This window comes from Sinocyclocheilus rhinocerous, unplaced genomic scaffold (assembly GCF_001515625.1).
Source record: "Sinocyclocheilus rhinocerous isolate Xijiao unplaced genomic scaffold, SAMN03320098_v1.1 scaffold1307, whole genome shotgun sequence".
In the NCBI taxonomy this organism is placed as follows: Eukaryota; Metazoa; Chordata; class Actinopteri; order Cypriniformes; family Cyprinidae; genus Sinocyclocheilus; species Sinocyclocheilus rhinocerous.
Genome location: NW_015631048.1, coordinates 921,520 through 936,378, shown reverse-complemented (window position 1 = coordinate 936,378; position 14,859 = coordinate 921,520). Strand labels below are relative to the sequence as shown.

At 35.4% G+C, this 14,859-nt stretch overlaps 1 protein-coding gene across 1 annotated transcript; it reads right to left on the bottom strand.

The window, feature by feature from the left end:
• Nucleotides 1-675: 675 nt before the first annotated feature.
• On the bottom strand, nt 676-13,428 carry katnal1 (katanin p60 subunit A-like 1). Its single transcript, XM_016553765.1, has 11 exons — nt 13,336-13,428; nt 9,500-9,758; nt 9,178-9,338; nt 7,653-7,815; nt 7,368-7,495; nt 6,343-6,448; nt 5,804-5,962; nt 4,081-4,207; nt 3,858-3,992; nt 2,626-2,752; nt 676-1,375 (listed from the first exon to the last, which is right to left on the bottom strand). Exons 2-11 carry the CDS (start codon nt 9,659-9,661, stop codon nt 1,177-1,179), a joined length of 1,467 nt encoding a protein of 488 aa, XP_016409251.1. The 5' UTR covers nt 9,662-9,758; nt 13,336-13,428; the 3' UTR covers nt 676-1,176.
• Nucleotides 13,429-14,859: the final 1,431 nt, after the last annotated feature.

The following is a 14,859-nucleotide window of genomic DNA, read 5'->3' as shown; positions in this document are numbered from 1 at the left end:
TTTCAATTTTTCCGGATTGGCTTTCACCGTGGACGAAGCGGAGTCCAGCCCGGGGTCGTCACATGTGGTTGCCGCTCCTTCGTCGGATCCACCGGCCGCGCTGTTCTCAACCCCGCCGTCTCTGCTCATTCTAGCCCGGCCTCAGCTCACGCTAAGCCGCGGATTCCGCTCACGCTAGGCCGCCGTGTTTTTCAGCACACCTCGCTTTTTTCAGACCGATGAGCTTTGTAAAAATCGACGCGTTTCAAAAAGGTGGGGCATAGAGGAGAAACAATAATGTACAGTATGTGGAAAATAATGTTTTTTTTTACCTTAAACCGCATAAACACATTTCATTACACCAAATACACAAAATAATGTTCTTTTTAGCAGCATCATATGACCCCTTTAAAACCAAGCGTGCCGCAAGAGTCCTGAAAGTGAAGCCAGAACGTTTCGATCGCCCCCAGGTGGCTGGCTGGAGTCATTTACTTAAGATGGCAGCAGCCATACTGAGATGCTTTGGCTTTACTTTTCTTTAGTGGAAGGAAGTGGAGACGCGTCGTCCATCTTTTTTTACAATCTATGGTTAAAACAAAATGAAAAAGCAAAACATTTTACTTTGGCAATGTGATACATATTTCTGAGTGAACCAGGAAATTTAAAGAGATAAATAAGTAGGGTGGGAATAAGTACATTTTGACATTAAATAGGTAGAGAACAAATGTTAATTTTATTATAACTCAAGTAAAACAAATAAAAGAACACAGCACATATGAATGTCTACACACCTATAAACATTAAAAAACATCCAGCACAGCACCAGGATTATGCTGGTCTCCCTTGTCAAGTATCATTTTCACAGGCGTTTCGGTTTTGAAACTTAAGACAGGTCATTAGCAACTCAGGTGATTTCCATCTGTTAGCAGAGAATGAAGTTAGAAATACTTGAAACTGAGAAGCTAGAAACAAATAAACGTGGCTCAGTGTCATCCACAGACCTTTAGTGCATTTCTGACAATTGAAGGTGTGACTTTTCTCAGTCCAAACGTGTCCAAACGCATCTGAACACTGGTTTGACTAGTTTCAGTATCATCTTCGCATATTAAAATGTCTCGAAACATAAAACCGTGCCTTTTTTTCCAAGTATTGGTCCACAATGTGTTCTCCCACTTATCTTGTGGCTGTCGTTTCTCTTTACACAGACCCAAACTCAGACATCCAGGACTCGTATTTCTCCAGGTCCGCAGCCGAGACGGATTTTGAGATCTTTTTGAGTGCAAGCTCAAAGTCCTCCATGGTGACTGGCATCTGCAGCTCATCTTTAGAAAGAGCACGGATCTCCTCTGGACTCAGACCCTGGATCCTCCTTCGCATCGCCATCATTGATGCATCTCTGAGAGCACAAAAGTACAAAGTTCATCAGTCAAGTCAACACCATCAATTTACATATTTAGAGCATGCGGCTTCATTTAAAGGAATAGTTCACCCACAAATGAAAATCTGCGGAAAATATATTCACCCTCAGGCCATCCAACATGTAGATGAGTTTGTTTCTTCTTCAGAACAGATTTGGAGAAATTTAGCATTACATCACTTGCTCACCAATGAATCCTCTGCAGTGAATGGGTGCCGTCAGAATGAGAGTCCAAACAGCAGATAACAACATTACAATAGTCCCCAAGTAATCCACACAACTCCAGTCCATCAGTTAACATCTTGTGAAGCGAAAAGCTGTGTGTTTGAAATTTTTAAAAAGTCCATGATTAAGGCGTTTTAACTTTAAAATGTTGCTTCTGGCCATAATACCAGTCCATCGATGGATAATACCAGATGGATAATACCAGGCCATTATCCATCAAGTCGATTCCCTGCTGTCAAATCACATAAAAATCCACAAACATATTTTTAATTATGGATGCAGGACTCTTATTTTAGCTTTGTCTCAATGATGGATTTACTACAAACATGCAGCTTTTTGCTTCACAAGATGTAATTTGATGGACTGGAGTGGTGTGAATTACTTGTGGATTATTGTGATGTTTTTATCAGCTGTTTGGACTCTCATTCTGACGTCACCCATTCACTGCAGAGGATCCATTGGTGAGCTAGTGATGCAATGCTAAATTTCTCCAAATATGTTCTGATGAAGAAACAAACTCATCTATCTGAAGTTCAGGGAGAGTACATTTTTAGCCAATTTTCATTTTTGGGTGAACTATTCCTTTAGGCATTAAAGTGAAAGATATATTTTCTCCCCTCCCTGCTTATTATGCAGGGACAAAACATACTGTATAAACCCATACTGAACTGATCAAATCATTTTCAATTATGGGCAATATGCAGCGTGCTTCTTGGGATGAATAGGTCCATGAAACAGCTAGAGCTGGTTGGTTTGGTTCAAGATAACTCTTCTATTCAGGAATTTTCTGCAACGCTGAAGGTGAAAATGAATGGAAAATATACTAACAAGCCCCAGGCAACCACTGTTGAGCTTGAGTCTGTTCTTATTGGCTGTGATTTTGTCACTATGCGCCACATTATGTTTTTAGCAAGAGCAAAAAAAAATGACTTGATGCTCAAAACCTGTCACATCAAGTTCAGTTAGGACAATGTGTTATCTGTAATCCTGAAAACATACTGTACCTGCAGACATTGGTGATGTCAGCTCCTGAATAACCCTCTATTTTCTCAGCGATGAGGGTGAGATCCACATCAGATGCCACTTCAACTTCCCTTAGGTTGATCTTTAAGAGTTCCGCTCGACCTTGAGCTGTGGAGTTCAGTAATCATTAGAACATTATGAAAAACATGTTTTTCCTGTTTAGATTTTTTTTTTTAAATAGACAGCTATGTGATTATCTTGAGTCTACTTTGACTACTGTATTTCTCTTTTTTATATTTAAAAAAAAATGTAAGACATTTTTTATCATCTAAAACATATTTTCAGTTTCACTTTAAATAACTCTGTTCAATCTTGGTTTAAAATAAATGTTGTTCATAATGAATGCTACTATAATTTATGTTCTTTTAATACATATATTTTTCATTCCTGTTCTGTTCTGAATACCATTAAATGTATTTGTTATTTGTTGCGGAGTGAGGGGGAATAAAATACATGTTTAAATTAATATAGTGTTTAAGTATTAAAATAGTGTTGTTTCGTTTGTAAACATTTCATTTTATTTTCTGGGTATTTTGCATTATTTCTGAATATAATATCAGTAATAATAATAATAATAATAAAATGTGACTTATAAGTGTTTTTTCCTCTCAACAAAGCAAATTTGACCTGATTCGACTTATAGTCAGGTGTGACTTATTTTCCAGGAAATATGGTAAATATATTTTTAATTTTATATTAAGTTACATTAAATTAGCAAGGAAAAAACAAACAATAATATTATAATTTTATTATAAAGTATTTGTAAATCACTTTGTTATTTTGATTTTAATTTATGCTTTAATTTATTCAAAATGTGCTTAAATGTCAGGAATAAATGCCACAATTTTGAAACATTTTCATGGTTCTAAAAATAGGCTTCCTTTTATTTGTGTCAATAAATTCCATTTTTCCCCTTTTATTTTTGGGGAGAAATATGACCTTTTAAAAAATGTACGTATTTTTGTCTCCCATCCAATTTGAAATTCTAAAATCCAGGCCCCTGTAACTATAACAAAGGAGTTGCATCAGACAACGAAAGCTCGTGAGTAATGACTAACTAACTGATCTATACAGCATAGTGTGAATGGAGAGAAATTAGTCAGGCTGGTTCATTTATGAGTGGGTGACGTGCATGGAGAAATCAGAGGAGCCGTGACTGCCTGGAGAACGTCTTTCTGTTGATGGGCGTTTGTGTGTGAGGGTGTTAGAATACCAGTGGGTAGCGGAATGTATATCCTCTTCTCCAGTCTTCTCCTCAGAGCCTCATCAATGTCCCAGGGGAAGTTAGTGGCAGCCAGGACCATTACCATTTTAGAGGGATCGTCACTCTCTTGAGCACCTCCTACACCTGATGCCATTACACGGGTGGGTGTTAAAATAAGGCTGCATCATTCATTGTACTATCATAACAGAGTCGCCTACTAAACAAAACTCACCATCCATCTGCACGAGTAATTCTGACTTCACTCTGCGACTGGCCTCATGTTCGTCTGATGTGCCCCGTCTCCCGCAAATCGAGTCAATCTCATCAATAAAAATAGTTGTAGGGGCGTAAAAACGAGCCTGTTACAGCAAAAAATGAAACAAAAATGACCAAAACCTATAAAAGTGCAAATATGCAGTATAGACAATATAGACTATGACATGACCAACATTTTTAGTTTATTATATATTATGTTATCATGTTATCATAAATTATATTACTTCATTTTAACACCATCAGAGTCAGGTTATTTATTTATTATTTAGTTATTTATTTAACTAACTAACTAACTAGCCTTTTTTTCTTATATTTGACCCTGGACCACAAAACCAGTCACAAGGGTAAATTTTTTGACATTTTCTGAATTGAGATTTATACATCATCTGAAAGCTGAATAAATAAGCTCCATTGATGTATGGTTTGTTAGGATAGGACAATATTTGGCCGAGATACAACTATTTGAAAATCTGGAATCTGAGAGTGCAAAAAAATCTAAATATTGAGCAATGCATAGTACTAATCAAAAATTAAGTTTTGATATATTTACAGTAGGAAATTTACAAAATATCTTCATGGAACTTGATCTTTACTTAATATCCTAATGATTTTGGCATAAAAGAAAAATCTATAATTTTGACCCATTACAGTTTTTTTTTTTCACATTTTATGAGGGTATATTTTTTCTCTAACGACCTAGCTAGCTAACTAACTGATTAACTAACTAACTTTTTTTCCCTATTAAAACAGTGTAATCCCCATTTACATCAAATCAACACTGAGTTTCAGGAGGTTTTTTTGCTTTTATTAGGTATAACTACCTAACTAATTAGCTGGCTAACTAATTAACTGACTATCTACATAACTAACTAACCTTTTCCCTATAAAAACATAGCATTTTACTTTTAGGAGTACTTTTACCTTTTATGAGGGCATATGTTTTCTACTAACCAACTATCAAACTAACTAATTTTTGTCCCTAAAAACACACACAGTGTGTTTGCCGTTTATGTAAAATCATCATTTATTTTCAGTGATTTTTGTTTGTTGGTTTTCAGGAGGGCATATTGTTGTCTAACTGACTAACCAACTAACTAACTAAATAAATAATATCTCCCCTATATAAACACACAGTGTCATCCAGCTGTGTCAAATTAACATTGCTTATCAAAGGTATTTTTACCTTTTATGATTTTTTTCTCATAAAAGAATTAAATAACTACCTTGCTAACTAACTAATTAACTGACTAACTACCCCTATAAAAACACAAGTTATTGCCCATTTGTCAAATCAACACTGATTTTCAGTATTTTTTACCTGATTTTGCGGAGCATTTTTTGCCAATTAATGTTAAATCAACATTTATTTTGAGAGGTATTTTTACTTTTATGTTGTCTTAACTAACTACTTAACTATACTTATTGTTTTCTACACTGATTTTATCATCCAGAAATGGTCAAGAAAGGAGCTTTATTATGGGGTCTTTAATTGAGGCATTTTAAATATCTAGGACATTCTTATCACTTTCAATCATTTGTGCCTGTTTGGTCATTTGTGCCCTGATGTCTACTTAACTCCTGATCCTAATCACTATCATATTATACCTTCAGCAAAAAAAAAAAGAAATCAGTGGACACGCTATCACAGTGCCTACATTACTTCCTCTGAGACCACTCACCATTTCAAAAAGGAGCCGCACGAGTTTCTCAGACTCTCCCCTGTATTTTGAGGTCAGCGTGGAGGATGAAACATTGAAAAATGTTGTGCCACATTCAGTTGCAACCGCTTTAGCCAACATGGTCTTCCCTGTGCCTGGAGGGCCCACCATCATCACCCCCTGACAGTTTAAAAACAACAAGACTTCACATGGGCATATATTTGAAACACACAGGTGCAGCTGATGGTTTGAGGAAAAAACACTTCAATAAAACAGATGGCATGTGGAAAACAAACTGAAGGCGAAATATATCAGCCATACTCAATCTGTGACGAATGATACAGCACTAATGAAAGCTTGTGTTGAAGAATGTGCATTCTGTCCTACATAATTAACTAGTATAACAGCGCCCCCTGCTGGGCTACAAAACTATGATCACAAGAAATTAAAACAAACGGGCGCATAAATGTTGGCAAAAACATAGTATGACAGACTATGTATCCATATGTGTGTATGTTCAGATGTCCAACTCTGGCATCAGTGTCATCTAACATATTAACCTTCCACGGGCGGCGGATCCCCTTGAAGAAGTCTGGCATCCACATAGGCAGGACCACTGCCTCTTTCAGCAGCTTTTTGGCATCTTCCAGATCTGCTATGTCATCCCTGCAGGAACAGTAACACATGACAGCTTGCTTGAATCACCGTCCAGCACTGAATCACTAACTGCCACTGTGACTGACAGCTGTCGCTGACTCAACACGTTACTTATTTGTCTCTGGTCAAGTATGAAAACTAAACTCACCGCATTGCTATTTATACAGCCAATGCCTAGGCCCAGAGGGACTTTTTTTCACATTTTCTGAGCTGATTTTTTTATAGGGAAAAAAAAATAGATGGATTTGAATTTAAAGTTCTAGCTCTTACTGAATGCTGAAAGCATGATCAAACTAGCCAATCTATTTATGAATAAACATTTAAGAGTGAGGAAAGTGCCTTGGCACATTTTGTACTTTAGTATGTAGTGTTTTACAGTTATAAGTAGTTATTTGTTATTATTTGATATAATCATGAATTTAACAGAGTCACGATAATTGTGCAGTTTACATTTTAATTGCATTTTGCCATTCAAAAAAGGAAATTTATTTGCATAAACCCAAAAATGTTAATTCAGCCATTATCAGTGGGCTCTTGTGTGAATGTGAAGTGGACCAAAATTAAGAATTTTTATTTTTTTATTTTAAAATATATTTTCACAGCATTTAAAAAAACTTATGGCCATATTTAATTATAAGTTTAAAAAAATGTTAAATAACGTATTAGGCTTGTAGACATGAGCAGAACAGACAATTATACCGTTAATCGCAATTATTTGTTTGACAATTATTCGTCAGCACAAAATTAATTCAGGTTCAATCCAGGTTTATCAATAGTCGACAACAACATCTACAGTGCAAAGTGATGTAATATCACACATAATTCAATTTAATTATAGCAAATGAGCAATACAACTGTATATATACATTTATTTTGTATACTATATAAGTATTTGAACAGTAAAACTAGTGCTAAAGTGGCACAATACCAGTGGATATTGGGATTCCGGGACACAATGTCCCTCTCCAGTGCATCCACCAGATCGCTGTCATAGCCTGTGCCATCAAACTTCCTCTGTTCCACATCAGCAGCACCCTCCTGGGCATTCTTCTTACTCTGAAAACACAGAGAGGCAGGACACATTGCTACAACACATGATAATAGGTACTTACAAATCCTAAATTGTCTAAACTGAAATTAAATCAACCATAATTCCAATCCGGACTAAGTTTTTTCAGCTTGTACATTCAGCCTAATAGTTTAAATAACGTACTTTTTCATCCTTAGCTTTATTTCCACGGCCGTCACGGGTGTTCGGTCTCTCTGATTTGATGTTCGGCTGACCTCTGCCCAAAGGGCCGCGATGCTGCATTCCAGGTGACTCCTTTCTCTGGGGCTTTGATACAGTGATTGGCTTCTTCACCTGGACAGGTCCCCTATGACCAGACAGAGTGATATCATGGACCATGTGACCACATATGCACATATTCTGACTGGCTTTTTTTGGTGATTTGTGAACCGATTAGTGAATGTAATTTATAGTATCTATTTAATACATAGGATGCAAGGATGCATTCAATTGGTCAAAAGTAACAGCACAGATATTTATAACTTTACAAAAGATTTCCATTTTAAATCTCATAATACATTAAAAACCTGTATACTATTTTCGCATTTGAAGAATCGTTATTTTATAAAAACAGTCTTAGCTTAATATTTTTCAACTAAAACCACATTATATTAGATCAGCAACTTCTCATTAAAGAGTGAAAGTGGGGGGGGGGATCTAATGTTATTCCTGCTTTTTTGTTTTACAAAAAAAATTTTTAATTCTTTGAAAATTTAAATTACACATTAACATACACATTAACACATTAACCCCTTTGAAATTAATGTAATTTAATTCAATACCTTTAATTAAATAGCGTAAATGTATAACTCATGATTGCTTGAAACTAATTTATGAACCCTACATTTATTTCTAGCTAAACAACATCAAAACAACATAAATAATACTCTGAAAGGTTTTCAAACAAAATAAATTAATTGTACTTGCATAAACCTTCACTTTCAGATGAAAAAGAAATCAGTTATCATGCTGCAATAGTTCGTCAATTGGCGTACTTATTGATGTTTATCAACAAAATTCAGAAAAAAAGACATTTGACACTAATATAACTTCATAGATAATTTTGTCAAGAGTACCTACCAGGTCCAACATGACACGAATTGTAAAAAAAAAAAAAAATTCTAAAAATAAATAAATCAATAAATTATGTGTGTTATGAGAGTCTTAAAGCATTTGTAAAATTCTGTTCACTTACTAAAAATTATGCTTTTTTTTAATATATCTGTTCCAGGTCAAAACCGACCTGAATGTGTTATTCGGGTTAAATAAATGCTGTTCTTTAGAACTTTCATCAATATTTTTTTCCACAAAAATATTAAGCAGCACATTGATAATAATACGAAATGTGGTGCGCATACAAGACTTCTTTCAAAAACATTTAAAAAAAATTTGCTGCTCAATATATATTTTGAAAACCAGACCAGTAGTGTATATGTAAGTTATAAAATGAACATTTCAATACCATACAATTTTTGAAATACAATAAAAATATAAAACACAGTAAAATGTGTTGAATGTGAATATGTTTTCACTGAGCGAAATCCATTTTGTGCTGTATGATATGACGCATGAGTGAACAGCAATGACAGCATGAAGACAGGAGATGTGTGACATGCTCTGCAGCTGACAGAACTCCTCAGGGCCTTATGTAATCAGCTGCCTATTCTACCTGTGCTCCGCTGGGGTTGGGGGAGGCCAGACATTGGGGTCCCTTGGGCTCTCTTCAGGCAGAGGGTTGGGGAAATCTACGGGTTTGTCCACCTTGAAACTCTCCAGGGTGTTTACGAGGCTTTTCACCTGCTCATATTCCTCTGCCAGTTCCTGCCGAACCTGGGCTCAGAGAAGGGAGAAAAACAGCACTGGTTTGAGATTACATTTACTGTACCAACACCACTATACTCTTTGGCTAATACCTGTACAAGCACATATAACTCAAAGCATTATAAATAAGTACATATCAGATTGAATCATACAGTATATGAGCGCCTTACTTGTTGCCATTTGACTTTCAGAGCAGGATCTCTGAGGGACTGACAGTGCTTATGGATCTGTTGCATAACACCTTGATAATACACCATAGATGAGTCATAATTCCCCAGTAGTGCATATTCTCTTCCTTTCTTAGCGTTGTCGCAAATCTCAGTCAGATTCATGATGAGAAAGAAATCAAACCGAACGTTGCTTCAGCGCTTCAGTGTGACCTGAGTTCACAGAGTCATCAGAGACGCTGGTGATTGAAGGCCATGAGTCCTGAACATGTCAAAGAACAGAGAGGCTGATAAGATGATGCAGAGCTAAATCAAACATTTATAGAGATAGTAACAGAAGAGGGGTGAAGTCGGGTACAGCGAATGACTTTCTGACAAAACATCCAGAGCTGCATTAAAATGTCTCTGCACATTTCCAGATTTTTTTTTTTTAAACATGTAACAAAATAAAACCCAGGAGCTATTTAAAGAGCTATTCTTTCAGAAGTCCCCCTCTGTGCCAGAACCATTTTTTCCCAAGTTAAATGCTCCAGGGAACCTGTACAGCAAAACCTTCAGAAAGAATTAGTTGTGTTTGTGGGTGTTAGAAAGAGAAATATTTATAACATTAAAAAACAACTCAATTTACTTAAGCTCATTCAATTCATTGTTAGTATTCTGTGTGAACCATGTATGTAGAATATGTGAACATTTCTATTTAAAATTTATTCAGAGGTTTAACTATTCATTTTATTTCTTTTTTAAAAAGAAGTTTTGTGTGTAACTATATTTCTTTTTTTACTGATAATAGTTAACAAGGTTGGCATGAGTGTATAGAAGTTGAAAGTGTGTGTATGGGCATTAAAACAACATAAATATCCTCCTGAGACCTAGCTATGGAGTTTTGTCTCTGTAGTGGCATTATATTTTAGTGAATTTCTCTGAGATCTTACATGTCACAGTTTTAAGTCTGGATGTCCTGTAAAGAGCACATTCGGGGCTTTTCAGAGACACCAAATGTTTGGAAGTTTCACCATGACCACTTTCTCTCCTTGGTCTTTAAATATGGCTGACATTAATTCAGTGATACAATTGTACATCCTTATGGAAATATGATAATATTTTGTAATTATCATTAAAATTGTATTAATTTTCTAATTGTTTGTCATAAATCAACATCTCAGGGAAAATGTATGGGGTTTCAAATCAAAATATGACTTTCTGTTATGAAACAGGACATCATTTCATACATGTCCACTGTGGAGGACACCAGGACTAAAAGAATGTTTATTACACATTTTGGGACGCACAACAATTGAATAGGAAAATAAATTATATAATTACTATCCTTATGAAATATTAGATATTATTATGAAAATCTGGCTAATTATTACTCCCATTATTACACTTCTTTTTTTCAACATGCTGTCCCAACAGCACATTAATATGCAAAATGCAAATTAGATACGGTGTATAGATTGTGTTTAATGGGAAAACCAGTTTATGAAAATTAAAAAAAAAAAAAAAAAAAAAAACATTGCTTTTGCCTTTTCATGTCATTTAATTTTTTAGAAAAACCGAGTCCAGGTGCATAACATTGCATAACATATGAATAAAATACCTTTTTTTTTTTATCATTTCTTATGCTCTAAACAATGTAATGACATGAGAACATACTAAATCCACAAAGCTTTTTTTTTCTGGGTCTCAGGAGGATATGACATTGAAACTGATGGAAGTAGATAAAATGGGCCAAGAAGAAATAGGCCTTTATTTACAATTATGTTATTTAAAATAAATAAATTAATTAATTAATTAATTAATATTTTTTTATTATAGAGACCAGAAAGATATAAATGATGATGGTGTGCTACCTTTAGATATCCAATAGTTCCTTGTTATACAAATTTTAAATTAAATGTTGCAATGTTCATAAGTTAAATTAAAGGTTGCATTCATACGTTTTTTTCCCTATCAGGCCTCTGTGAAAGGTTTTTTCTCTCTCCTGCCCTAATTATGGCAATTGTTTCAAATTCAGTGACTGAATATTAAAGGGGTCATATGATGCTATTTTAAAGATCATTATTTTGTGTATTTGGTGTAACAGAATATGTTGACATGCTTTAATGTTCAAAAAACACATTATGCCTTTGTGCACAGCCAGCCTTGTACTCTTCTAGGTTCAAAAAACTGTCGTCCATAAAAAATGCGTTGCACAAATTCGAACATCTGGGTTGTGATGTTGTAAATAAATCTATGCCCCGCCTTTTTGAAACGCGTCGATTTTTACAAAGCTCATCGGTCTGAAAAAGCGAGGTGTGCTGTGATTGGCCAGCTATCCAGTGCGTTGTGATTGGCCGAATACCTCAAGCGTGAGACGGAAATGTTACGCCCCTCACATACTGTTGATGCCGTGTCCAGCCGGAGCGACGAGGCATAAACATTAAAACCCATTACAAATGAGGCATTTGTTGCATCCAGTGGGGACATAATTACTGATTATAATGACTTATACTGTCTTTTTACGCGTTGCGTTGCATTGCATCGTGCCGCGTAAACATAAAACCCTGTCTGTATTTGTGATTGGAGAAATGACAAACAACAAGCGCTGCTCTACACTGCTCAAAATTCGCGTTTGAATCATCAGTGGCAAATGATAAAAGAAAACGTACTTACGTGAGTCAGAACTGCTGGCATTTTAGTCTAACGTTACTCTCCCTGGATCAGTAAACAGTCCTCCATAAAATGTGCTGCACACATCTGAATATTTGGGTTGAACTGTTCTGGAACGTTGTTGTAAATACAACTTAACCACTGATTTCTAGTCGTGTCCTCTTTTGGAAGAACAAACAAAGTAGGTTCGCTTTCACAACGAAGCACACAGCGTCTTCACGACATGGCTGCAGTGTCAACAATACTACAGCGAGAATAAAAGTTATGCTTTCTTTCTTTGCGTGAACATTTGGGTGCATTATGCTAATATTTCCACATAGTGATGTAGATATGTGGGGGCGTGTTAGAACGAGCCGTTTTAGGTAGGCGTGGTTGACTCTTAACTTTTATAAAGAATATCTCTTTGGATTTGAGACTTTAGTCTTTGCAACTTTACAGATCTTCTTTATGCACCAAGAGCTTGTAACACTCCAAAGAGAAAGCAAAACTTGAAATCGCATCATATGACCCCTTTAAATAACTAAAACACTCCAGGCTTATCGGGTCTATTTTAACTGACTGAATCACTCTGCGTGTGGATTCACTGATAACAAACTCAATGAGAGGATTTCTCTATGGGTTTGGATGCAAAGCTGTAGTTTCTGCTACTGCAATACTAAACTTTGGTTTATTAACCTTTGCCCTGACCACAGAGTGGCTGTCAAAAATAAGACCATTCCGTTTGTCGGACCCTTGACGTGAAGCACATAATAAATACCGTTCAGGACGCCTCAAATTGTTTGTATCCCATGTCCTTCTTCTTGTCTTTTAACAAAAACTAACCTACCTGAAAATCAACCATTAAAATAGCATACAATCATTTATTTCTACAAAATCAAGTCGCGTTTGTATGTAAAAACAGCACAAACGTCACCGCTCTTGATTATTCCTTTACACGGGATTTGTAGTTTTTCCCCGTTTGCTTTTAAGTACACACAAATAGTAAACATTGCAATAAGAAACTACATTACCCATAAGGCAACAGTGCAAGCGCTTAAGATTTAGACCAGCGATAACAAAAAGGATTTGCAAGGAAACAAACTATGAAGTCCACTTGTTAGTTTATGAATCTAACTAAGAACATGTGATATGATAGATGTGTTCTGCATTTAATTCTACGTCTTCATGGAAATAGGTAAATGTCTTACCTTTATGCGAGGCACTTTTACGTTCGAGTGGCCCACAGTCCGTTACCCACTGATGTTACCATGGCCGCGGAAAGACGCTGACTGACTGATGAATGAATGCATGAGGGCGGAGTCTGGACAAATACAACTCAACCTGCTTTATTATAACTTTATAAACTGACCGGGGCTAGTTGTCACACGGGTTATATCTAACTGTAAAGATAAGGTAACTTTAAGGTTTCGATTCAAAATTTCAAATGAACTGTATTTTTAATAGTTAATTCCATAAATATTTAATTATGTTATTGTCTTTGTAACCACGACTATACAGAAAAATAAGTATTGATATTCACTACAGTAAAAAATGTGACAACTAGCCCCGGCTTCTTCTATGAAATATCAGTTCAAAGAATGAACAATTCATGAGGATGAAAGAGGCTATTGGAAAGTTGTTTAGTGGTCTGCATATTTGGCCTTTATCATTAGACCAAAATATACTTAATTTTTTGATTGTATTTAATTTGTGATTACAAAAAAATATTTCTTTACTTTAGAATACAGTTAACAACTAAATAAAATCCATTCCGTCCGCAGTAGCAGAAGGACGGCAGTATATTAACCAATAAAAATGCCCAAAGCTCAAAAATAAGGGCATGAGCATCAAGGCATGGATGGAGAATTGCTGATCTATAAAAATCTGATTGAAGCGTCATGGCCTGTATAAATATATGACAGTACCACACAATGACCACACGATGGCGCTGTATACCGCTGTAATATATGCAGTTTAACCAAATGAACAGCAGGTGGCTCGGATTAATCGAGATTTTTATCCGATGATACGTTCATGTGTTCTTTTTAAGCCTCTGTGTTTGCCATGAAAAACATGAAGGCCTCAAAACCGACTCACTGGCTGGTGAACTAAAACCATACATTCAAATCTACTGCCCAAATAATAACACATATCAATCAATATAATAAAATGGTGCTGATGATTTTGAAAAGAAAATCAATATAACCATAAAGATAATTGAGCTTGGAATCACTTTGCCTTGGGTAATAAAAATAGCTTTAAATTAGTAATAAAAACGTTAAAGTTGGTACATGAAGCTCTTCTGGTAATGCGTTTACCTAATGTGATCTTTGACATGAACAAGAGTAGACATGACAAACCCATAAATCCTTCCATTCACCTTCAGGTTCAGAAGAGCTGCGAAATACAAAATGCATTTATCTAATCGTCACTAAAAAATCATTTCAGATAAATTCACTTACATTTTAAGTTTGATCCAACGAGTTCCTTTCAGTTTTCACAATTAAATCTACTGCTATGAAAAAAGTGAAAGCAACTTCATTTAAAAAAAAAAAAAGTTTATTGATGTCAGAAGCATACCAGAACAAAACAATTACATTTTTAATCATTTCTGCAATTACAGTGGTATTCAAAATACAGTAAAATAACTTTGATACGGCGGTTTACTAATGATGATAATATTTAACCTGGAAAAAGAGTAAACAAACAAAAGTACATTAAGATATGAACTA

Excerpts from the sequence above, each read along its gene's own strand:
- katnal1 (XM_016553765.1), bottom strand. The coding sequence starts at position 9,661 with ATGAATCTGACTGAGATTTGCGACAACGCTAAGAAAGGAAGAGAATAT. Across the intron at positions 9,339-9,499 it reads TGAAAGTCAAATGGCAACAA|GTTCGGCAGGAACTGGCAGA; the intron begins GTAAGGCGCTCA and ends CTCTGAGCCCAG. Across the intron at positions 1,376-2,625 it reads GACATCACCAATGTCTGCAG|AGATGCATCAATGATGGCGA; the intron begins GTACAGTATGTT and ends TTGTGCTCTCAG.